Here is a 27,034-nt window from a genome sequence, read left to right as displayed (position 1 = left end):
TGGTTTTGAACAACCAATCTTTTCCCAAGATTTCTGAATCTCCATCCAATCAGTGTTGGGGGGGATCTTCTTTAGCATCCTTGTCAAGAAAATGAACTAATAGCAGAGGTGGGACACAACGGAGGTTTCCCAGAATTCATCAACCTTGATCAGATCCCGTGCAGAAGCAGCTAGCAGTATTGGCCTAGCCTCCACTGAGTGAGTATCTCCACACTCACAGTACAAAAGAGACAACCAACGATCCATGAGGTATTTATCTGCCTACTCCCACTCCCTACCAACCCTTCCCACCAAGCCTCAATCTTTGGTTCATGTTTGTCAGATCCTTGCAGCTCTACTACATCCAGTTCTCTTTAATAATGAACTAACGTGCGTAAAATTGTCGACAAATATTCTTGGAAGTAAATGATTACAAAATACGCAAAAGGTTTGCCACTCATTGGCTCTGGGCTTCTTGAGAGGGAGGGCGCACTGCCGGCCTGGTTGAACGTGTGCTGCTCCCTACAGCAGGCTCTGCCAGAAACTATTTCCCATCCAGAGTGCACCAGGCGGCTAAAGGAAGGAGAATCACACAGCATGAGTTGAATTGGCAGTATGAGACCGCAGGCTGCACAGATCTCCTGAAACTGATATGACAAGCGGTTCCTTCACAAATCTCAGCTAAACCAATCAGGAAAGTTCCTGGGATGAACCCCGCCACCCCCCACCGGTCCGTGTGGAATTAGCCAGCAATGGAGGAGCTCGAGTTAGCTTCACCACTCCTGACCTCCGGAAAGGAAAAAGGTCAGTCAGGGTTACGCATCCAACATCATAGATAGTGAGATGTGTCTGTGTATGTAAACCCAACCTCCCTGTCCCTCACATTCTCCAATCCTCAATATCCCACCCAGTCTGATCCAACTCCATTGTTCACTCTGCAGATTCAGCAATACCCCTCTCAGACTGATCCCACTCTCAACATCAAAATCTCTTCCAGTCCAATTTCACTCTCAACAACAAAATCTCTCCCAGTCCGATCCCACTCTCATCATCAAAATCTCTCTCAGTCCAATCCCACTCTCAATGTTAAAATCTCTCCCAGTCTGATCCCACTCTCAACACCAAACTCTCTCCCAGACTAATCCCATTCTCCTGACCAAAAGCCCTCCCGGTCTAATCCCACACTCCTGTACGTTACCGATATAAAGACAGTCTTTACCTGGTATAAACAACGTGGAGACAGTCTCAGGCTGAGTCAATGTGTCCACTTTAACATGTTGAAAAGTTTTTGATCTTGCGCTTTGGAGATGGCTGGTGGGACAGCGATGGAGATCAGAACATGAGAAAGGCAAACAACATGATAGAACTAGCTCATGTCAATAAAATCTTCACGGATTGGAGAAATACATCATTCCAACAAATAGCCAGCACAGATACTGAAACAGTCAGCCCCCAAGAGCACGTGGGAATTGCTTGCACTCGGATTGCTCCCAATCAGAAGTGGTCCACATAGGGATTGGTCACCATTGGGAATGACTAACACCAGAATTGGTCCAATCAAGAGTAGTCCATGCTGTAATTGGTCTCCATTGGGAATATGTTGCACTGGAATTGGTTTCCATCAGGAATGGTCCAATTGAGATTGGACCCCATTGAGAATTATCCACATTGGGATTGGTCCCCATTAGGAAAGGTGCAAACTGAGGATATTCCACACTGGGACTGATCCATTAGGAATGGTCAGCTCTGGGAATTATCCACACCGGGGTCTGTCAGTGATGGAAATGTGCCACTCTGCGAATAGTCACCACTGGGATGGGGCCACTCGGGATATGGTCTACATTAGGAATTGTCAATGCTGAAAGCATGGAGACTGATCGGTACAGGAATGTTCACTATTGGAAATGAGTTGTTTTAGATTAGATTTCCTGCAGTATTCCTACAGGCCATTTGGCCCAACAAGTCCACACCAAACCTTCGAAGCGTAACCCACCCAGACCCATTTCCCTCTGACTAATGCACCTAACACTATGGGCAATGTAGCATGGCCAATTCACCTGACCTGCACATCTTTGGACTGTGAGAGGAAACCAGAGCACCCAGAGGAAACCCACGCAGATACAGGGAGAATGTGCAAACTCTACACAGACAGTCGCCTGAGGTGGGAATCAAACCCAGGTCCCTGGCACTGTGAGGCAGCAGTGCTAACCTTAACCACTGTGTTGTGGTGTAGTTCTGGTTAACACAGGGACCTGTTCTTCCTGGGAATAGTCAGCACAGGGAACATATGATGCTGGTACTGCTGCCATAACATTTAAGAGTGTTGTGATGGATACATTTTCTGCTCAGTTTTAGTGACTTGAACACACAGCTCAGACTCAAAGGCACTGTGATGTGGAACAATCACACCAATGACCAGAGCTGTGAGTCTATTAACGGTAGCATATCTCTCAGAAGCAGGGATGAATTGCCAAGTGGTCTGTGTGCTGTGACACCAGATCAAAAAGGGCCTCCGCTTTCAATCAACATAAAACAGCAATTAGGATGCCTTAAATGCACTAGGAATTCACGGAAAATAGAACAGGCAACGGCATTCCCTGGAATGCTACTCACAAGTCACTTACTTCTTCCACTGCTCCTCGCTCTCCCAAAACTCATAGACCACAAAGGTCAATCCATCGGGTAACCTCACGGCTGTAACACTGAAGAGGAGGGGACAGATTAGAGAAGATCCTACACACACCCACATAAAACCAACCTACACCGTCCACCAAACACAGCAAACTGGGATTGGTCAGCATGGGGAACAGTCAGTACTGGGATTGGTCAGTGCAGGAAACAGTCAGTAGTGGGAATGGTCAGTACAGGGAAAGGTCAGAACTGGGAATGACCAGCACAGGGAATAATTAGTACAGGGAATGGTCAGCACATGGAATGGCCAGCACAGGGAATGGTCTGTACAGGGAGCAGTCAGCACAGGGAACAGTCAGTACTGGGAATGGTCATTGCCAGGAATAATCAATGCTGGGAATGGTCAGTACAGAGACTAATCAGTAAAGGGAATGGTCGGTACAGGGAATGCTCAATACAAGGAAGAGTTAGTACAGGGAATGGTCCGTACATGTTGGGAGTAGTCAGTACACTGAGTGGTCAGCACAACAAATGGTCAGTGCAGGGATTGCTCAGAACATGGAATGGTCCATCAGCTGATGGTCAGTAAAAAGCATCGTCAGAACATGGAATGATCAGCACACAGATTGGTAAATACAGAGAACAATCAGTGCAGGGAATTGTCACTTTAAGGAATGGTCAGTGCAGGGAATAATCAGAACAGGGACTGATCAGTACAGGGAATGGTCAGTACAAGGAATGGTCAGTGCAGGGTGTGGTCAGAACATGGAATGGACAGTGCAGGGAATGGTCAGTACAGGGACTGATCAGTGCAGGGAATGGTCAGTACAAGGAATGGTCAGTGCAGGGTGTGGTCAGAACAGGGAATGGTCAGTGCAGGGAATGGTCAGTACAGGGACTGATCAGTGCAGGGAATGGTCAGTACAGGGAATGGTCAGTACAAGGAATGGTCAGTGCAGGGTGTGGTCAGAACGGGAATGGACAGTGCAGGGAATGGTCAGTACAGGGACTGATCAGTGCAGGGAATGGTCAGTACAAGGAATGGTCAGTGCAGGGTGTGGTCAGAACAGGGAATGGACAGTGCAGGGAATGGTCAGTACAGGGACTGATCAGTGCAGGGAATGGTCAGTACAGGGAATGGTCAGTACAAGGAATGGTCAGTGCAGGGTGTGGTCAGAACGGGAATGGACAGTGCAGGGAATGGTCAGTACAGGGACTGATCAGTGCAGGGAATGGTCAGTGCAGGGTGTGGTCAGAACAGGGAATGGACAGTGCAGGGAATGGTCAGTACAGGGACTGATCAGTGCAGGGAATGGTCAGTGCCGGGGAGGGTCAGTACAGGGAATGGTCAGTGCCGGGGAGGGTCAGTACAGGGAATGGTCAGTGCAGGGAATGGTCATTACAGGGAATGGTCAGTACAGGGAATGGTCAGTGCAGGGAATGGTCAGAACAGGGAATAGTCAGTACAGGGAAAGGTCATTACAGGGAATGGTCAGTGCAGGGAATGGTCAGAACAGGGAATGGTCAGAACAGGGAAAGGTCATTACAGGGAATGATCAGTGCAGGGAATGGTCAGTGCTGGGTATGGTCAGTACAGGGAATGGTCAGTGCAAGAAATGATTAGTGCAGGGAATGGCCAGTACAGGGAATGGTCAGTGCAGGGAATGGTCAGTGCAGGGAATGGTCAGTACAAGGAATGGTCAGTGCAGAGAATGGTCAATGCAGGGAATGATCAGGACAGGGAATGGTCAGTGCAGGGAATGGTCAGTACAAGGAATGGTCAGTACAAGGAATGGTCAGTGCAGGGAATGGTCAGTGCAGGGAATGGTCAGTACAAGGAATGGTCAGTGCAGAGAATGGTCAATGCAGGGAATGATCAGGACAGGGAATGGTCAGAACAGGAATGGTCAGTGCAGGGAATGGTCAGTGCAGGGAATGGTCAGTGCTGGGGAGGGTCAGTACAGGAAATGATCAGTACAGGGAATGGTCAGTCAGGCAATGATCAGTGCAGGGAATGGTCAGTACAGGCAATGCTCAGAGCAGGGAATAGTCAGTACAGGGAATGGTCATTACAGGGAATGATCAGTGCAGGGAATGGTCAGTGCTGGGATTGGTCAGTGCAGGAACCAGTCAGTAGTGGGAATGGTCAATACAGGGAATGGTCAGAACTGGGAATGGTCAGTACAAGGAATAATTAGTACAGGGAATGGTCAGCACATGGAAAGGCCAGCACAGGGAATGGTCTGTACAGGGAGCAGTCAGCACAGGGAACAGTCAGTACTGGGAATGGTCATTGCCAGGAATAATCAATGCTGGGAATGGTCAGTACAGAGACTAATCAGTAAAGGGAATGGTCGGTACAGGGAATGCTCAATACAAGGAAGAGTTAGTACAGGGAATGGTCCGTACATGTTGGGAGTAGTCAGTACACTGAGTGGTCAGCACAACAAATGGTCAGTGCAGGGATTGCTCAGAACATGGAATGGTCCATCAGCTGATGGTCAGTAAAAAGCATCGTCAGAACATGGAATGGTCAGCACACAGATTGGTAAATACAGAGAACAATCAGTGCAGGGAATTGTCAGTGCAAGGAATGATCAGTGCAGGGAATAATCAGAACAGAGACTGATCAGTGCAGGGAATGGTCAGTACAGGGAATGGTCAGTACAAGGAATGGTCAGTGCAGGGTGTGGTCAGAACAGGGAATGGACAGTGCAGGGAATGGTCAGTACAGGGACTGATCAGTGCAGGGAATGGTCAGTACAAGGAATGGTCAGTGCAGGGTGTGGTCAGAACAGGGAATGGACAGTGCAGGGAATGGTCAGTACAGGGACTGATCAGTGCAGGGAATGGTCAGTACAAGGAATGGTCAGTGCAGGGAATGGTCAGTACAGGGAATGGTCAGTACAGGGAATGGTCAGAACAAGGAATGGACAGTGCAGGGAATGGTCAGTACAGGGACTAATCAGTGCAGGGAATGGTCAGTACAAGGAATGGACAGTGCAGGGAATGGTCAGTACAGGGAATGGTCAGTACAGGGAATGGTCAATGCAGGGAATGATCAGGACAGGGAATGGTCAGAGCAGGGAATGGTCAGTACAGGCTATGGTCAGTACAGATAATGGTCAGTGCATGGAATGATTAGTGTAGGGAATGGTCAGTGCAGGGAATGGTCAGTGCAGGGAATGGTCAGTACAGGCAATGGTCAGTACAGGGAAAGGTCATTACAGGGAATGATCAGTGCAGGGAATGGTCAGTGCAGGGAATGGTCAGTGCAGGGAATGGTCAGAACAGGGAATAGTCAGTGCTGGGGAGGGTCAGTACACGAAATGGTCAGTCAGGCAATGGTCAGTGCAGAGAATGGTCAGTACAAGGAATGGTCAGTGCAGGGAATGGTCAGTACAGGGTATGGTCAGTACAGGGAATGGTCAGTACAGGGAATGGTCAGTGCAGGGAATGGTCATTACAGGGAATGGTCAGTACAGGGAATGGTCAGTGCAGGGAATGGTCAGTGCAGGGAATGGCAACTTGGTCTTTTAACTGTAAGTGTGAGACTCCTACTCCACATTGAGCCTCTGAGATGCCTGTTGTATCATTTGGTCCAAAGACTGGTTCATCCCCTGCTCCCTGTCTCTTAGTGCAGTTTCACTCTGCTATCACATGCAATGTTAGACTTGCTGGGCCCACTGGGAGATCAACGATTGTTGAAAAGTAGTACAGCATTAGGGTGCAGCCTGGCAGGAACTAGTGGAAGGTGTTGGAAGGCAGGTAGAGTGCACCCTGCCCTTAGCAGGGATGGTGTTGGGTGAAGGACTCTTCTTGTAACCAGTATGCCCTTGTGAACAACTGTACCACCTCACTTGAACTGTTGGCTCTTTCACATGAGATCAAACTGTTCAGCAGAGTCTGAAGGTCCTTTCCAATTGGCTCTTGCTTTGTGGGGAAGATAAACCACTTCAACTGGGGGTTACTCCCTGAACGATTATACTCACTGGAAGCAGTCTCGTTGTCCCGACACGTCCTTCAGGTATTGCTTCAGTGAACTGCCAAACTCTCCCAGCTGCTTCTGTCCAACACTCATGTGTTGACGGACAAGGAAAAGATGCTGGAGAGGGACAGAAAGCAGTAAAATTGAATAAAGGTTAAGTTGAGTTTTAGTATCCGGATGAGAGACAGAGAGAGAGGGAGTCTGGGTATGGCAGGGATGTTACAGGAGCAGATGGGAGGAGAGAAAAATTTCACAAACACTTTTTTAAGTCTTCATTACACAAAGAAATTTTCTCCCCAGTTGCTGGTCAGTTGTCCATCTTATGGAGATTTGGACTCAGTATCCAAAGGCATACCACAATCAGTCACATGTGCCTTCTTTTCATTAACTTCCAAGTCTTTGCTGCCCAATACCACCCATTCCTCCCATCTATTTGTTTCAACATTTGAAGGATTGTGCACAAAGCAGTGTTATGCTCACACAGGAACAGATCCTGGAAATCTCAAACAGAAGCAAAAACTGCTTAAAATGGGTCAGGCAGCATCTGTCGAGAGAGAGAATTTACATTTCGAGTCACTGACCTGTCAGAACTGGCAGCAACTACAAAATGCGACAGGTTTTCAGCAAAACAACAAAATAAAATATATGTCTTTGGGTCGAAGACCAGGAGTGGGTAAATGACAAAAGAGTAGATATTGCAAGACCAAAGGGAATGATAATGAGCCAAGTTATTTATCAAATGGCGTACCAAGAGCATTCTAACACAGAAAGCCAGCCAGTGAAGGTAGAATTGAAGCCAATCTTTGCCCATTATCCTATCTGTTGACAGAGCTGTACATTACAAGCATGTGCCTCCTAACCTGAAACACCACTCTTTCAATCCTTCTCTACTTAGTGGTCACACGATTTGTTGATTATTGCCCATAAGACACACATAATTACGCAAAATTAAAATAGAAGCCTTTCTCACCCTCGAAACAAAAGTAAGATTAGTGCGCGCAGTCAAACTTTAAAAACAAACAAACAGCCTTCATATTTCATTCAACATGTTTTATTGTGAGATACTCACTCTCTCGCACACCAAACAATTTCTCTGTACATTCTATTTGGTGAATAATCAGTTGATGAATTACATTTATTTAATCTTAGGGATTTCCTTTTCCTCCAGGAATTTTTTCAGACTAGAAAGGTAATTCTATCATCGATTCTCACTCTCATTTTTCATAATATGGGTGTTAATGGTTCTAGTATCTTTAAACCTCTGGCAAGGTAAACCTACTCAGTCCAGCTTATTGTCAGATTAAACATTCAACTAAGAGAAATTTCAAATCGTAACCGAAATGTAGTTTCCCCAGCTATAGACTGGATCTGCTAATGGAATGTCTCTTGCCCCCTGGGTCTTTCATACCAGCAAACTTATCTCAGGACAAAATATATTGATAGGTATTTTGCAGCAGAAATAACTCACTTATAAAGACTATCAATGTCAGCACTTAGAATCCAAACTTCAAAATTCTAGGATATTGTTATCCAGATGGGAACTCATGAGAATTTAATTATGAAACCGTTTAGACTGGGCTATGAATATCCAATGTAAGAATCCATTTTAAATTACATTATAATCATAATTACTGTATCATAGAATAGCAAAGATAATTATTACATGCCTGCATACTTTAAACTTATACAAACTGCTCACAGCCAACTTTAAAAAATAGGAATTCAATCAAATAGATTTAAAGATACTCAAATGTTAGTGCAATTTCTTGAACTTGTCTTTTCTGAACCATTAGGGGTGATTTATTAGAACTCAACCCTTTCTCCCATCCTGACATACCTGTTATCTGAATGTGTGTGTGTTTTTGATGGATGTGTTACCTTATAACTTTTCTCTGTGGCAGAGGGTGGTCAGGCTGTCTTTATTCATTATACACAATTCAATTCAACACCTCATATGAACTGGCTCTTTAGCCCACCAAGCCTGTACTGATTTCTAATCCTTATCTAGACCTGTTACTTATGCCCATGCGTGGTTTCTATCTCTCAGTTTTGTCTCCTGTTCGTGTGTCTATTAAGATACACTGTAAACATTGTCAATGTGTCTGCTTCAACCACATCCACTGACAGTGTGTTCCAGGCACCCACCACCCTCTTGGTGAAAGATTTTCCCTGCGCCTCTCCCCTCAACTTTCTCCCTCTCACTTTGAATCTGTGCTGTCTTGTAGTTGACCTTTCCAACCTGAGGAGAGAAAAAAACCTCTGACTATCCACCATGATTTTGTAGGCCTCTATCAGGTCGCTCCTCAGCCTCCATCTTTCCAGTGAAAACAATTCGAGCTTATCCAACCTCTCCACAAAACTAAAACCCTCCAAAACAGGCATCATCCTTGAAAACCTTCTGGTAGTATGGCGATCAGAATTGCGCGCAATATTCCAAATGTGGCCTAACTGAAGTTTTGTCCAGCTGTAACATAACTAGCTAACTTTTATATTCAATGCCCGGCCAATGTGCTGTATGCCTTCTTGACCACTTTTCTGGGATCTGTGGACCTGTATGCCCAGTTCCCTCTGAATGTCAATGCTCCGAAGAGTTCTGCCATTTGTTGTATGATTTGCAAGTGAATTTGATTTTCCAAAATGCATTACCTCACGTGATTGGATTAAACTCCATCTGCCATTTCACTGCCCAAATCTGCAATCTCTTCTTAACTCCTTTGACAATCCCCTGCAATTCCGACAATATATCAAGGCAAAAAAAACAAACCTTACCAGTTCATTGACACTGTTTTGGTCATGAATTTCTTATGGTTCAAATAATTTTGCGATCAGGCTTCTGTCCCAGACTACGCTCAAGGTCCCCAGTAGTTCTGTACTTTACTGTACAGGCTCTCTAGACATGTCTTCCAATGCTGGATATAGTGTATTGTATTTATAATAATTTTCATCAGCTGAGTGAAGAACTTACTTTGTTGATTAAACTGGCTATTTTCTTTGCATGGACAGAACTGTACAGTAAATGGGTTTGCAGATGGGAACAGCATATAAAATTCTATTCACCGATCCCACTCACCGTCTACAATTACACCGGTGAATGGGGAAGAATATTGTTCCACTGGGACGAGAAATTACGAGTCTGATTCCAAGTCATGAACCTGTCCCTGACACCATGCCCTGCACATCTGATAGATAAACTGCATTATAGAAATGTCCATCCATGATTGCCAGCTCTCCATGAAGATCATTGCCACAACAGGTTGAAACTTCCAATGTCCTTCAATAGTCCATCCACTCAGTTCTGACGTCCAGTAGCAAGGCTCAGTTCAGGGCTTCCTCGCTCTCTAAATCTCCAAATACCCCGTCTGTTTTATCCCTGCCTTTCCAACAGCAAACAAACTCTCACACACTTTCTGTTCTGTTGTTAACACAAAGGCAGTCCCAGATCCTTCTCAACTGCAGTAACTGTCTTGTTTCTTCCCACTGGAGTATCTTCTTTGACTTTGTTTTTTGATCACTTATTAAATCTCAGGATATGGGCCACTATTCACTGTCTTAATGTCCATGAAAAGGTGCAGGCCGTTTGGTATAAAGTCAACTACATTATCCTGGTGGGGGGGGGGAATATTAGGATTTTGACCCAGCTACAGTGAAGGAAAAGCGACACATTTCCAAGTCAGGATAGTGAATGGAAGGGAACTCATGAGTAGTTGTGAGTTTGGGAGGTGCTGCCTAAGCAGCCTCAGTGAGGTGTTAAAGTGTCTCTTGTGGATAGTACTCACTGCTGCTCCTGAATGTGAAGGGAGGGAATGTCAAAGATGGTGGATGACGTTTAAATTAAACGGGTTTCTTAGCCCTGAATGGTGTCAAGCTTCTTAAGTGTTGTTGGAGCTGCATCCATCCAGGTAAGTGGGGAGTATTCCATTCCACTCCTGGCCTATGCCTCGTATATGGCGGACATGCTCTGGGGAGTCAGGAGGTGAGCTACTTCCACAGAGGATTATGAACATCTGATCTGATCATGTAGCCTCTGTGTTTATATGGCTAGTCCAGATGTGTTTCTGGTTAATGGTAATCCCAAGATGTTAATAGTGGGGGATTGAATGCTAGTAACACCACTGAATGTCAAAGAGCAATGATTATATTCTCTTTCATTAGAGATGGCATGGCACTAATTGCAAGCACAAATGTTACTTGTACCCTTCAAACCAAATCTGGGATATTGTCCAGATCTTGCAACATTTGGGCATAGACATGTCTATCTGAGGAGTCATGAAAAGTGCTGAACATTGTGCAACCATCTCCACCTCTGACCTAATGATGGAGGGAAGTTCACTGATGAAACAGCTGAAGATGGTTGGGCGTGGGACACTACCCTGAGGAACTTCTGCAGCCATGCCCTGGAGCTGAGATGACTGACCTCCAACAATCACAACTATCTTCTTATGTGCCAGGCATGATTTCAACCAACAGTGAATTTGCACTCCTCTCCCCGATTTCCAATGATTCCAAGTTTGCTAGGACTCCTTGTTGCCATACTTAGTCAAATGAGACCTTGATGTTAAGGACTGTCACCCTCACTTCACCTCTGGAATTCAATTCTTCTGTCCATGTTTGAACCAAGGGCAAGCGTTAAATGGCTCCGGTGGAACCCAAGCTAAGCAACACTGAGAGGGTTATTGCAGTGCAGGTGCTGCTTGACAGCATTGGTCATGACAGCTACTGATGAGAGTAGACTGTGGGGTTGTAATTGGCCAGGTTGGATTTGTCCTGCTTTTTGTGTTCAGGACATATTTGGGGAATTTTCCATATTGTCAGCTAGACACCAGTATTATAACTGTACAGGAAGAGCTTGGCTAGGAGAGTGGCAAGTGCTGGAGCACAAGTCTTCAGTACTATTGGTGGAATGTTGTCAGGGCCCATAGCCTTTGCCATGTCCAGTGTCTTCAACCATTTCTTGCTAACAGAGTCTAGATTAGAGTGGTGCTGGAAAAGCACAGCAGGTCAGGTAACATCTGAAGAGCAGGAAAAATTATGTTCTGGGCAAAAGCCCTTTCATCAGGAGTTTCTTGCTATTACACAGGGTGAATCAAATTGGCTGAAGAGTGGTATCTGTGATAGAGTCATAGAATAATACAGCATGGAAACAGAGCCATTGGCCCAAACTGGTCCATGCTGACCATTCAGCTCGTTCCAATTGTCTGTATTTGGTCCCTATCCCTCTAAGCTTGTCCCATCCATGTACCTATCCAAATGTTTTTTTTTAATGCTGCTGTTGTACCTGCCTCAACCACTGTCTCTGACAGCCCATTTCATATACATACCACTCTCTGCTTAAGAAGTCACCCCTCAGGCCCTTCTTAAATCTTTCCCCTCTCACCCGAAACCTATACCCTCTCGTTTTCAATTCCCCATGCTGGGAAAAAGATTATATGCATTCATCCTACCAATGTCCCTCATGATTTTATCCACCTCAATAGAAATAAAGTCCTACCCTGGCCATCCTCTCTCTATAACTCAGGCCGACTAGCCCTGGTAATACCCTTGTAAATCTTCTTTGCACTCTTTCTAGTTTAACTATGTTTTTCCTATAACAGTGTGAAGAAATACACTAAATGCAGCCTCACCAATGACTAATACAGCTGTAACATTAATGTCCCAACTCCTTTACTCAATGCCTCAACCAGCATGCTAAATGTCCTCTTCACCACCCTGTTTACTGTGACACCACTTTCAAAGAACTATGTAGTTGCACTCCTAGGTCCCTCTGTTCCACAACACTCCTCAGGACCTTACCATTTACAGTACAAGTCCTATTTTGGCTTGATTTTCCAAAGTGCAACACCTCACTCTTGTCTGTGTTGAATAGCATTTGCCAATCTTTAGCCCACTTCTCCATCTGGTCAAGATCCCTCTGTAATGTTTGATAACCTTCCTCCTATCAATGATACTTCCTAATTTTGTATCATCTGCAAACTTACTAATCATGCCTTGTACATTTGGTGTGATTAGACAGATCGGTGATTATTTTTCCCTTTTGTTGGTTCCCTCACCAGCTGCCTGCAGACCCAGTTTAGCAGCTACGTCCTTTAAGACCCGATCAGTGGTATTGCTGCCAAGCCACTGTTAATGAAAGGCTTTGGTGACCCCACCCAGAGAATATTGTGTGGCCTTGCTGTCCTCAGTGCTTCCTTTAATTAGTGCTCAATGGTTCTTTTGAGGTCACCTCATAGAGCACATTTCTGTTTGCAAGGATTCTTGTTTGAGCCATCGCCAGCAATGCAATGTTTCCTCTATTTAATGACTAAAATACAAACTACAATAGAAAACAAGTCCTTGCAGCATGCCATGCAGCCCACGGTGCTCTTTGTCACTAAGACCAATAACATTAGTCCACTATCTCTCTTAATTGTCTCCCTTTCCCTTGATTGCTGACCCACATGACCTGAAATCATATTGTACTTGAGGATGTGTTTCTCTCCGACCTATCCTCATATCCTTGGAGTTCACTTTATCCATTGTTCCCACCTCCTGCTCCTTCAAAACTATTGCCACCATCTTGTTAAACCTCCGGTTTCCCTCTCTGGTCCCCTTCTTCTCGACACCCTCTTGTCTCCCTCTCATTCACGTGGTAGTGAAGTGGAAGCAAGTGGAAGTCGTTTGAGGTGGACATGGGGCAGGAAGAAAAATTATATCACCGAGCAGAGAGCGGTACATAACCAAGCAAGACATAACGAGAGAGCAGTCAGGATAAAAGGGTGAGAGACACAAAGAGAGGGAGACTGAGTGACAAAGGGAGAAAGGGAACATGAGAGAAAGAGCACGAGATGGAGAATGGGAGGAGTGGCTCTGCTCTACAGAGGAGAGCAGAGTCAAGAGTGTGGAGCTGGAAAATCACAGCAGGTCAGGCAGCATCCGATGAGCAGGAGAATCGACATTTCGGGCATTAGCCCTTCATCAGGAATGAGGCTTGTGGGCTAGGGGGCTGAGAAATAAATGGGAGGGGGGAACGTGATAGGTAGATGAAGTTGGGAGGGGAAAGGCGATAGGTCGAAGAAGAGACTGGAGCGGATAGATGGGAAAGACGATGACAGGTCAAGAGGGTGGTGCCAAGTTGGAGCCTTGGGACTAGGGTAAGGGAAATTAGGAAACTGGTGAAATCCACATTAATCCCACATGGTTGCAGGGTCCCAAGGTGGAAGAATGAGATGTTCTTCATCCTGGTGTCGGGCGGTTAGATGAGATTCCCTACAGTGTGGAAACAGGCCCTTTCGCCCAACAAATCCACACCAACCCTCCGAAGAGTAACCCATCCAGACCCATTCCCCTAGCCTGTATTTACCCCTGACTAATGTACCTAGCACAAGTCACCTGACCTGCACATTTTTGGATTCTGAGAGGAAACCAGAACACTCAGAGGGTGCCCACGCAGACACGAAGGGAATGTGCAAACTCCACACAGACAGTCACCTGAGGCGGGAATCGAACCCAGGTCCCTGGTGCTGTGAGGCAGCAGTGCTAACCACTGAACCACCGTGCTGTCCCAACCACCCCAAGGGCTGGGTGATGGAGGAGGCCCAGTACAGCAGGTCTGATCTCCAGCATCTGCAGTCCTCACTTTCTCCTATAGGGGGAGAGCAACTGTAATAAAGGGAACAGATAGAAATTTCTGTTGCCACAGACATGATTCCAGGATGGCACATTGTCTCCCTGTTGCGAGGGTCATTGAATGGCTGCAGGATACTCTGAAGGGGGGAGGTCCTGATCTATGTCAGTACCAATGATAAAGGTAAAAAGTTCTGAGGAAGAGTCATACCAGACTTGAAACATTAACTCTGTTTCTCTCTCCACAGATGATGAATTTCTATGTGTTTGAATGGCGCTTAAAAGAAATGGGGAAGAGGTCTAGTAAGGAAACTAAAGGGAGCTAGGGAATAATTCTAAAGCAGGATCTTAAAGGTAGTAATCTCAGGATTATTCCTAGTGCTGTGTATGAAGGGCCCGACTCTGGCCCTTTCTATGTTTTTACAAGTAAACAGAAGACAGGCAGAGACTGAGACAACAGCACAAGAAACAATAGGATGTAGGCAGCACATGAGAGAAAAATCAAACAAAGGAGGGGGGAGAAAATACTGAAGGGAATTGCAGCCTCGTCTTGTGAAAAGCAGCATTTTGATATGATAGTGAATGTATCTGAAAGGTGTGGTGCGCAGAGTGTTACTCCAAGACATCTTCCCATCCTGGTAGGTACGGAACTAAACCTGACAGGGTTTAACGGTGAGGAAAACCCTGTTAAGTGCAGAGCTCAGTGAATGTAGGAGTCAGAACACTGACAGTCCATCAGTTCACGGTAAATTACACAGTTCTCCACTCACTACCTGCTAATTAGATCAACCAAACACCAGCAATCTGTCAGACACAAAGAAATTAAAAACCTGACGCACAGACTTACTCTGAGCCAGCAGCATGAACATCTCTGCGATGAAAAAAAACGCAGAATCTTGAAAAGCCTTAACTGGGTTGGTGGTCGAGGAGTGAGGTAGCAAACATTAGTGAATTTAAAACGATGAAGTGCTGAGTGTTGTCAGATTATGAATTGAGAAGGCTGGAGATGCCAGAGGTTATTAGATTAGATTACTTAGATTACTTACAGTGTGGAAACAGGCCCTTCGGCCCAACAAGTCCACACCGACCCGCCGAAGCGACAACCCACCCATACCCCTAACCTAACACTACGGGCAATTTAGCATGGCCAATTCACCTGACCCGCACATCTTTGGACTGTGGGAGGAAACCGGAGCACCCGGAGGAAACCCACGCAGACACGGGGAGAACATGCAAACTCCACACAGTCAGTCGCCTGAGGCGGGAATTGAACCCAGGTCCCTGGCGCTGTGAGGCAGCAGTGCTAACCACTGTGCCACCGTGCTGCCCATGATGCAATGTGCAATGAATGTTTAGCATAAAGACTCCTTAGATATTAAGAGATGTTAAACATTTTTTAACTGTTTCTGAAGAATCGTAGAATCGCTACCGTGTGGAAGCAGGCCATTCGGCCCAGTGAGTCCACACCGACTCTTGGAAGAGCTTCCCACCTCCCCTTATAGCCCTGCATTTCCCATGGCTAAGCCACCTCGACTGCACACCCCTGGACACTATGGGCAATTTAGCATGATCAGTCCATCTAACCTGCACATCTTTGGACTGTGGGAGGAAACCACAGCACCTGGAGGAAACTCGTGCAGACACAGAGAAGAATGTGCAAACTCCGCACAGACAATTGCCTGAGGTGGGAACTGAACCCGGGTCCCTGGCGCTGTGAGGCAGTAGTGCTAACCTCTGAGCCACCGTGCCACCCTAATGTGTTATGATTGGATAGGACATATTTCAGATGAAACAATGTTTGTTTTACATTATTTTTTATTACTTCTGTTGCAAAGTTTGACAGCACGCATTTGCACAGTTCTCATGGAATGCAGACAGGTTTAAAACCCACTGGTCTAGAGTGCACTGCCAGAAACAACAGACAGTGGCTGTGTGGAGCTTGCACACTCTCCCTGTGTCTGGGTGAGTCCTCCCTGGCACTCCGGTTTCCTCCCACAATCCAAAGATGTGCAAAATAGGTGGATTGGCCATGCTATACTGCCCATTATGTGCAGGCATGTATAGGTTGGGTGGATTAGCCGTGGGAAATGTCGGGTTGTGGGACTGGATGGGATGCTCGTTGGAAGGCTGGTGTGGATTTGATGAGGTAAATGGCCTGTGTCCGCACCATAGGCATTCTATGAAGCAGATTCCCTGTGAAGGGAATGGACAAATAATATTTAGACCACAGCTGGAGATACTGTGAACAGTTTTCAGGTCTCATCTACAGAAAGATATATTGTCATTGGACACAGTCCAGAGACAGTTGACTAGGCTAATATCAGGTATAGACAGAGTGTCTTATGAGGAGAGGTGGAGTAGATTGGACCTGTACTCATTGCAGCATAGAGGAATGGGAGGCGATCTTACTGAAATGTAATTTTCTTGTAGAAAGGTTGTTTCCCATGTGGGAGAATCTAGGACCAGAGGGTAGAGCAAGCATATTTAGGACAGAGAAGAGGAGGATTTTGTTTCTTTCAGAGGATGGTGAATAAATGGCATTCTTTTCTCTGGAGGAGACCGTTGAGGCTGGGTCATATCCAAGGCCAAAATAGATTTTCAATCATCAAGGATTGTGGAGAAAAGGCAGGAAAGTGGAGTTGAGGATTATCTGATTAGCCACAATCTCAATAAATCGTGAAGCAGACTCAATGGGCTACTTCTGCTCCAATGTCTTATGCTCCTACTTGAAGAGGAAACATTCGCAGAGCTATGAGACAAGAGCAGGGGAGTGGGACTAATTGGATGGCTTTGTCGAAGGGGGATTTGTTGCATGTTGGCAACCTTCTATGAATGTTGCTTGCTGTGAGAAATTTCTCCAGTTCCTTTCTGGACAATAACGGGGAAGCTACGTTCACAGCATGAGCTGACAACTTACGCTAAACACCAACAAAAAAATGAAAAACCGAAAGAACTGCGGATTCTGGAAGTCAGGAGCGAAAACAGAAATTGCTGGAAAATTTCAGCAGGTCTGGCAGCATCTGTGGAGGGAAATTAGAGTTAATATTTCAGGTCCATTGACCTTTTGGGGTGGCTCAGTGGTTAACACTGCTGCCTCACAACTCCAGGGACACAAGTTCGATTCCAGCCTCGGGCAACTGTCTGTGTGGAGTTTGCACATTCTCCCCGTGTCTACATGGGTTTCCTCTGGGTTCTCTGGTTTCCTCCCACAATCCAAAGATATGCAGGTTAGATGGACTGATCACGCTAAATTGCCTATAGTGGTCAGGGATATGCAGTCTTGGTGGCTTAACCATGGGAAATACAGGGCCATAAGGGGAGGTGGGAAGATCTTCCAAGAGTCAGTGTTGACTCACTGGGCTGAATGGCCTGCTTCCACATGGTAGGGATTCTATGATTCTTCAAAAACAATTAAAAATTGCACCGTGCAAATTGACATCTCTTAATGTCTAAGGAATCTTTATGCTAAATACTCATTGCACATAACCTCTGGCATCCCCAGCCTTATCAAGTTCATAATCTGGTGACACTCAGAACTTCATCAGGTCAGGTGAATTGGCCATGCTAAAATTGCCCATAGTGTTAGGTGCATTAGTAAGGGATAAATGTAGGGGAATGGGTCTGGATTGGTTGCTCATCGGAGGGTTGGTGTGGACTTGTTGGGCCGAAGGGCCTATTTCCACACTGTAGGGAATCTAATCTAAAAAATCTAATAAAATGCACGAAAATTAGTCATCAAATTAAAATGTGGGATATCAGTTTTTTTGATTCTAAAGTAATGAGATGACGTGATCATTTTACACCAGTGACCATGGAAACCAAGCAATGGCTTTCACCTGTGTTTTTGTTGAGGGATTGGTTGTCAGTGGAGCCCCCTTGCTAATTCCTCTCTGGATTAAATGGCCCTACGCACAGGCAAGTTTCTCACTAACCCAGTAAACTGCAATTGACACAACTTTGCCTTCTGCTCCGATCCAATGAATTTCAATGATGGATCAGTTGAATTAATTAATAAGGCTTTACACTTTTGAAAAAATTGTTATAAATATGAAATCTGTGAAATTCAGACCCCTGAGTTTGTGGAACAGAAATAGGGATTTTTTTTTACTGGAGCGTTGGAGGTTGAAGGGTGACCCTATCGAGGTTTATAAAATCATGAGGGGTATAGATAAGGTGAATAGCAAACTAGGAGATATATTTTTAAGGTGAGAGGAGGAAGATTTAAAAGAGACCTGAGGAGCAACTTTTTCACACAGGACGGTTCATAAGTGGAAACAACTGACAGGGGAGGTGGTAGATAAAGGTACAGTTACATTTCAAAGACAGTGGGACAGGTATATGGATGGAGAAGGTTCAGAGAGGTATGGGCTAAATGCAGGCAAATGGGACTAGTTTAGCTTTGGGAAACTTGTTTGGCTTGGATGAATTGCTCCAAAGAGTCTGTTTCCTTGCTGTATTACTTGATAAATAGTTAGAAATAGTTGAGTCAATTAAGTCTATGTCATAGAAGAATCTTGGTTTAATATCTCATTTGACACACTGGTCTTTTGATAATGCACTGCTCTCCCAGTACTGAGTTAAAAATCACACGACACCGGGTTATAGTCCAACAGGTTTAATTGGAAGTACAAGCTTTCGGAATGCCGCTCCTTAATCAAAACTGTTGGACCTGAAGTTGTGTGATTTTTAACTTTGTCCTATACCGGCATGTCCACATCATGGTTCCAGTACTGCACAGCAAGGTTCATGGCTCTGCTCACGGCTCTCTCAGTCAGGGCAGGACTCTGTGACTTAGTGTCAGAGTCAAGAGCTCCAGTCATCTTGAAGGAAGTTCTGAGGTACAGGATGTACATGTATTTGGAAAGGCAAGGACTAATTTGGGACAGTCAAATGGCTTTGTGCTTGGGAAATCATGTCTCACAAACTTGATTGAGTTTTTTGAAGAAGGAACAAAGAGGATTGATGAGGGCAGAGTGGCAGGCATGATCTATACAGCCTTCAGTAAGGCATTTGACAAGGTTCCCCATGGGAGACTGGTTAGCAAGGTTAGATCACATGGAATACAGGGAGAACTAGCCATTTGGATACAGAACTGGCTCATAGGTAGAAGACAGAGGGTGGTGGTGGAGGGTTGTTTTTCAGACTGGAGGCCTCTGACCAGTGGAGTGCCACAAAGATCGGTGCTGGGTCCTCTACATTTTTGTCATTTACATAAATGATTTGAATGTGAGCATAAGAGGTACAGTTAGTAAGTTTGCAGATGACACCAAAATTGGAGGTGTAGTGGACAGCAGATTACAACAGGATCTTGATCAAATGAACCAATGGGCTGAAATGTGGCAAATGGAGTTTAATTTAGATAAATGTGAGGTGCTGCATTTTTGGAAAGCAAATCTTAGCATGACTTATACAATTAATGATAAGGGTTGGAGAGATATGGGCCGGGTGCTGGCAGGTGGGACTAGATTAGGTTGGGATATCTGGTCAGCATGGACAAGTCGGATCGAAGGGCTGTTTCCATGCTGTACATCTCTATGGCTCTATGACTCTAAGTCACAGTGGATACTTGTTACAGAAGGACGCTGGACCTGGATTTTAAAATCCTGCAAAAAAAACCCAAAAGAACTGCAGCTGCTGGAAATCAGAAACAAAATCACAAATGGCTGGAAAAGCTCAGCAGGTCGAGCAACATCTATGGAGAAAAGGCAGAGTTAACATTTCGGATCAAGTGACCCTTTTTCAGAACTGATAGCAACTAGGAAAAACTTGGTGCATATGGTAGAGAAGGGGTGGGGGAGGGGGAAGGAGTATACGATAGGTGAAGATGGAGCCCAGAGAGAGACAAAAATAGTTGGCTAGATAAAGGAACGCGTAAAGGTCAGCCTGGGAGAATGAATAGCTACTCATGGGGTTCAGTATCAGTTCTGAAGAAGGGTCAGTGGGCCCGAAATGTTAACTGTGCTTTCTCTCCACAGATAATGTTGAGTTTTTTCAGCAATTTATGATTTTTGTCTTAAACTCCTGCAACTTGTAGGACACATGGATGGGGCTAATTTCATTGTTTGATGATCCTCTTCATCCAATCCTTTCCGAATCAACCTATGTCCCTTTATCACCCATGGGCTTATCTATCTTTCCATTAAATGAATCTATGCATAGGTAGGGGCTCCACTATCTTACCATTCGCTGGGTTTTCAAAATTCCAAGCAGGAAATTTTTACCATTTTTTATTTTGAGACAGAGCCCCGACCTCTCTGGTAAATGCACAATTTTTTCTCTATGTCTGCTACAGCACAACCTTCCCAATCTGAAAGGTCTGTCTTCAGGAAAAAGAGCTCGAGCTTTTTCAAACCTTCCTGCTAGTTCTCACCTGACTCTTCTGACGCTGTTTCTATGAATCAAACTTTTTTCTGCAAACTTTTCCAATACCCATATGCAGACTAGAGTATTCACAGTAATCCCTGTGTGGTCTAACTAAGGTTTTGCACAAAGCTCAACAGTACACAATTGCTGTCCAAATCTCTCTCTCTCTCTCTCTCTCTCTCTGTGCTGACAGATGGTACTGCGGTTCTTTTTTCCCTGTGGGAAACAGACGGATTCCTGCAAGGCATCAGATGTTCCCTGTTTCCTAAGGCATGAAGCAGATGTCCCTGTATTTGTGGCACTCCCTGCGTTGTGTAACTGACACAGACTGGCTGCAGTGAGTCCTGTGTTCTGGGAGGGCACATCCTCATGCATGACTGAAGTGACCGAAAACCAACAGACTGCTTCCTGCCACAGCAGCTCAAAGCCTTGACTGAACCAGTGGCCTGGGATGTAACTCCATGAGCTCTTATTCTTTAATAAACTGACTGTCAGTCTTCACACGGTTGGTGACTTGAAAAGGTCATGGCATCCCACCAGATATTTGAGACATGACTGAGGTAGGCACTCGCACACAGGAATAAGGAAGTATTGTACTTTCAGAGTCAGCTCTCTGATGGGGTGGCATGGTGGCTCAGTGGTTAACACTGCTGCCTTACATCACCAGAGACCTGGGTTCGATTAGACCCTCGGGTGACTGTCCGTGTGGAGGTTGCACGGTCTGAGTGGGTTACCTCCGGGTGCAAATTCTACAGACAAACAACTCTCAGAGAGAAAACATTTCTCACCTCTGTCTTAATTGGGAAGCTCATTAGTTTTAACTGTTGCCTCCAAGTTCAAGTCTCTCCTACAAAGGGAAATATTCTCTCAGAATCCACCTTGCCAATGAGTTTACCTCTCACTCCTCTAAGCTCCAATGGATACAAGCCCAATAATTCCTCATGAGATAACCTCCCAGGAACTAGTCAACCAAACCTTCTGTGAACTGTTTTGAATGTTCATCATAGAATCTCTACAGTACGGAAACAGACCCTTCAGCCTAACAAGTCCACACCAACCCTCCGAAGAGTAACCCACACAGACCCATTCCCCTACCCAATTACTCAACATTTCCCCTGACCTATGCACCTACCTACACATCCCTGAAGACTATGGGCAGTTTATCTTGGTCAATTCACCTAATCTGCATATCTTTGGACTGTGGGAGGAAACTGGAGCACCCAGAGGAAACCCGTGCAGACACAGGGAGAATGTGCAAACTCCACACAGTCACCCGAGGCTGGAATTGAACCCAAGTCTCTGGCTCTGTGAGGCAGCAGTGCTAATCACTGAGCCACCGCGATTCTATAAATGAAGGTAGAACTGGTTGTTGTGGACTGAAAAAGGAGTTTAGCAGCAACGACAAGGAACTATGGCAGATGTTTAAGAGTGTTATTATGTTATTTCTGGGGTAAGAGAACCAAAACTGTACATAGTACTCCACATCAGTGCAAAAGCCTTTGCAGAAATCTTCAGCCAGAAGTGCAGAGTCCAGGCTTGGCCTGACAAGTGGTAAGTGACATTCACGATGCACAAAAGGCCAGGCAATGGTCAGATCCAATAGGAGAGAGAATCTAACTATTACCCCTTGAAATTCAATGACATTACCTATATCGATTCCTTCCCCAAGCTGGAGTTACCATTGACCAGAAATTGAACTGGTCTAGTCATCTAAATGCAGTGGCTACAAAAGCAAGTCACAGGATTGAATTCTTGCAATGAGTAACTCACCTCCTGACTCCTGAAAGCCTGTCCATCATCTACAAGGCACAAGTCAGGAGTGTGAGTGAATACTTCCCACTTGCCTGGATGAGTGCAGCTGTAATAACACTGATAAAAACTTGATACCATCTAGCACAAAGTAGCCGCTTGATTAGAACCAAATCCACAAACATTCACTCCTTCCAGCACTCATGCTCAGTAACAGCGGTGTGCACCATTTACAAGATGCACTGCAGAAATTCACCAAGGCTTGACAGACCCTTCCAAACCCAGGACCACTTTCATGTAGAAGGACAAGGGCAACAGATAAATAGGAACACCACCACCTGTAAGTTCCTATCCAAGCCACTCACCATGCTGACTTGGAAAATACATTGCCGTTCCTTCACTGTGGCTGGGTCAAAATCCTGGAGTTCCCTAAACCACAGCACACAGATGCAGCGGTTCAAGAAGGCAGCTCACCACCACCTTCTCAATGGCAGTGAAGGACAGGCAGTAAATGTTGGCCAGCCAGCAACGCCCACATCCCAAAAATTAATAGAAGGTGCAGGCGGTCTCACTATCTCCATAGACAACTGTAGCTCGGCTTCCCTATTCTTCCACTCTCCTACTGTAAACTATGGCATTCAATTTGTCTTCCTAATCAATTGCTATACCAGCTTACTGACTTTCTGTGATTCATGCATAAGGACATTTAGATCCATCTTTATTGTTACGTTCTATAATCACTCCCCGTTTAGAAAATATTGTGCTTTCCTATTTTTCCTGCGAAAACAGAGGAGTTCACACTTTTCCCTGTTATATTCCACATGCCAATTTTTTGTCCCCTCACTTAACCTATCAATTTGCAGAGGCAGCTGATGGAGTAATTAGCAATCACAACACAAGCTAAGTCTGCTGTCTCATAACAGACCATCACGTTTCACAGATGGAACCACTAGCCATGTTAAATTGCCCACAGTGTTAGGTGCATTAGTCAGAGGGAAATGGGTCTGGGTGGGTTACTCTTCAGAGGGTCGGTGTGGAGTTGTTGGGTCAAAGGGCTTGTTTCCACACTGTAGGGAATCTAATCTAATCAAATGTAACAAATCTTTACTGCTCAATGAACTAATCACACCAGGTTCCTGCTTATTGACTACACCCTTCAACACCATAATTCCAAACAAACTCATCCCCAAATTCCAAGACCTAGGTCTCAGCTAGCTCCTCCATAACTGGATACTCCACTTCACGACCATAGACCACAGTCAGAAAGACAGCACCTCCTCCACCATACTCCTCAACACCCGCGCCCTGTAAGGCTGCATACTCAGTCCCCTGTTATATTCCATATACACTCACAAATGTGTGACCAAATTCCGCCCCAACTCCATTTACAAATTTGATGATAACACCTGCATTGTAGGTCAGATCTCAAACAATAATGAGACAAAATACAGGAAAGAGATTGAATGCTTAGCAGCATGGTGTAAAGACAATGATCTCTCATGAAGAGTACCAAAAAATCTTGGTGTACACCTGGCAGAGAATCGCACCTGGACCCTCAACACAGCTTCATGGCCAAGAAAACCAAGCATCTCTACTTTCTGCACAGGCTGAGGAAAGCCCACCTCCCACACACCCCCATCCTCAACACATTCTAGAGGGTTCATTGAGAGTACTCTGAGCTGCTGCATCACTACCTGGTTTGGGAATTGCACTGACTCAGATCGCAGTACCCTACAACGGATAGCGAGGTCAGCTGAGAAGATCATCGGGGTCTTTCTTCCCTCCATTACAGACATTTACACCACAAGTTGCATCCGAAAGACTAAGAGCCTTGTGGAAGAGCCCACACACCCCTCATTCAAACTCTTCTCCCTCCTGTCATCTGGCAGAAGATACTGGAGTGTTCGGTCTCTCATGGTCAGACGGTGTAACAGTTTCTTCTCCCAAGCCAACAGGCTCCTTAACACAGTATGAACAGACTCTTTCCCATCTGAAACTCTTTGCATGACTTTGAATTGCTGCTAGAAAAACGTCTATTATTTATCATTCTTCTATTACACTGTAACCTGTGTGTTTTGCACTTCCCATGCACTTTATGCCATGCACGATCGTGTAGTTTGTGCTGTCCAGGTAGCACCCTTGGTCCTGGAGGAACGCTGTCTTGTTTTAACTGTATCAGTTGTATAAGTTGAAATGACAAAAAGAAAAAAAAAATACTCTAAGAACATTAGAAAAACAAAGGAGCTAGTCATTGCCTTCAGGAAACAGGGTGGAGGGCACAGCCCTACTGCAGCAATGGAGCTGAGGTGGAGATAGTCAGGTTCCTGGGAGTGGTGAACACCAACAATCTGTCCTGGTCCACCCACATCAATGCGATTGTCAAAAGAGCACAACAATGCTTCTATATCCTCGGGAGACTAAGGAAATGCAGTATGTCTGCAAAGACTCTTACCAATTGTTATAGATGCACCATAGAAAGCATCCTATCTGGGTGCATCACATCACAGTTTGGCATCTGGTCTTCCCAAGACTGCATAAAACTAAAGAGTTGTGAACACAGCCCAGTCCATCACACAAACCAGCCTTCCATCCACTGACTCCATCAACACTGCCTGCTGCATTGGGAATGCAACCAATGTAATCAAAGACCCTCCTATCTCAATTATACTCTCTTCCACCCTCTTTCCTTGGACAGAAGATATAAATGTTTGAATACACATATGAACAGATTCAAGAACAGCCTCTTCTCTGCTGTTATTGAACCTTTGAACAGACCTCTCAAATGTTAATGTTGATCTCTCTCTCTCTCTCTCTCTCTCTCTCTCTCTCTCTGTGTGCACCTTCTCTGTGGCTGTAACACTGCATTCTGCACTCTGTTCTGCTACCCTGATGCACTTTCTATGGTACAATCTGCCTGTGTAGCACTGAAACCAACATTTTTCACTGTATCTCAGATTATGTGACAACAATAAATTAAATCAAAGACTGAACCTATCTTCTGCATGGCCGTCCTTCGCCATTAGCATGACTGATACCAAGAAGAAGGTTTGATGACCATGAATCTACCCAGAATATGTTGGTATGGCTGGCAGCCAACATTACAAGAGAACCCATCCCGAGCCGACATTCCAAGTTAGGACTGGGATTTCTGAAGGGATTATTGATCTCACCAGCTTCAACAACCAATTTCTCTGAGCACCCCAGACCCAGAGTTGAAGGCTGATAAATCTGCGTATGTGAATGACAAGGTCAGCACAGGGTGAGAAACACAGACGTTTCCATTTTTTCTGTAGACAGGCAAGTCTCATGGTTAAGGTTTGAGTGGTTTGTACCAGTGACACAGAATATCTGGCTGTGGATGGGTCAATATCTCAATGATCAGAAGGAAGGAGGGGACATCAAATCGCTTTTTAATAATTCATCACTCTTCACAAATCTACTACAATTTCAAGTACCAGACTCTCATTTCACCTCAATTCACCCACCATCTGTTGGTGATCTCATTCACATACAGTTCAATTCTGGTCTGAGACCAGTCTTACATCTCTCTGAGGAACTGTTGCTACCATCATTCCCTTTATTCTGATGTCTTTCCGAAGTTTTCACTGCTGAGGGAGTTGGGGAGTGCCACTATTTGAGAGGACCACTGTCAATATCAAACATTCATATTTCCAGTACAGAATCTGTTAGATACAGAGTCAAGTTCCCTCGACACTATCCATGACTGGTAATAGCATACGTTTAGACACAGAGGAAAGCTCCCTCTACACTGTTCATATCAAACACTCCCAGGGTGGGTGTAGCACAGGGTTAGAATCAGGGTAAAGCTTGCTTCACTTTTTTAAACTGAAAGTAAAATTTCCTCTACACTTTTGCAATGAAAATAATGCTCTCTCTCTGCTGCCTGCATTAAACACTCTCACAACACTTACAGCAAGCAGTACATACAGAGTAAAACTCCCTCCACACTGTCCCCATCGAACACTGCAAGGACAGGGACAGCACAGGGTTAGATGCAGAGTAACACCTCTCTGCTTATTTTAACTGGAAGTAAAATTCTTTCCCAATCAAACGCACCCAGTACAGATAAAACATAAGGTTAGATACAGAGTATAGGTCCTTCTACACTTTTAAAGTGAGACTAAAGCTCTCTTGATACTGTCCCCATCAAACACTCCCAAAATAGATACAACATGGGGCTTAGCTACAGAGTAAAGCTTCTTCTACTCTTTTAAATGAGACAAAAGCTCTCTCGACACCTGCTCCATTGAGCACTGCCGGACATGTATAGCACGAGGTCAGATATAAAGGAAAGCTTCTTTGGCACAGTCTCCATCAATATAATTTAGAAATAGCAAAAACCAGGCATCTGGTGGACACCTCAATGCACCAGGCAATACAGTTTTCAGGAAAAGGGTCCATGGAGTTGGGATTAATATTTTGGAATAGAGTTGGTATTGTGGAGGAAGCAGAGATTGGACATATGTAGAGTATATTCAGATTGGCAGATAGTAACTCATGGAATGCTGCAGAGGTCTCAGCCATTTCAAATCTGGATAAATACCTTCGTGGCAAAGAGATTGCAAGTTTGACACTAAGCTAAATAGAAATGCAAGATGTGGTGAGGACAGTGATGCGGCAGCGAGAATATAGATAGTTTGAGTGGGCAACAAAGTAGCAGATGGAGTATAATGTGGGGAAGTGATAAGTTATTCACTTTGGTCG

The 27,034-nt window shown here is 45.0% G+C and overlaps 1 protein-coding gene across 1 annotated transcript in view; it reads right to left on the bottom strand.

Annotated features, from left to right (window-relative positions):
- Positions 1 to 523: 523 nt before the first annotated feature.
- necab2 (N-terminal EF-hand calcium binding protein 2) overlaps positions 524 to 27,034 on the bottom strand; it is a 150,241-nt gene continuing 123,730 nt past the window's right edge. Inside the window, exons 10-13 of the mRNA XM_060837520.1 lie at positions 6,603 to 6,715; positions 2,604 to 2,681; positions 1,199 to 1,290; positions 524 to 552 (exon numbers count right to left, since the gene is read on the bottom strand). Of these exons, the coding sequence (XP_060693503.1) occupies positions 524 to 552; positions 1,199 to 1,290; positions 2,604 to 2,681; positions 6,603 to 6,715 (312 nt within the window). The remainder of the gene's footprint in view (positions 553 to 1,198; positions 1,291 to 2,603; positions 2,682 to 6,602; positions 6,716 to 27,034) is intronic.

The sequence above is a fragment of the Hemiscyllium ocellatum genome, chromosome 17 (genome assembly GCF_020745735.1).
Source record: "Hemiscyllium ocellatum isolate sHemOce1 chromosome 17, sHemOce1.pat.X.cur, whole genome shotgun sequence".
Taxonomy (NCBI): domain Eukaryota; kingdom Metazoa; phylum Chordata; class Chondrichthyes; order Orectolobiformes; family Hemiscylliidae; genus Hemiscyllium; species Hemiscyllium ocellatum.
The sequence above is the reverse complement of the archived record's forward strand: the minus strand, read 5'-3'. Positions and strand labels throughout refer to the sequence as shown.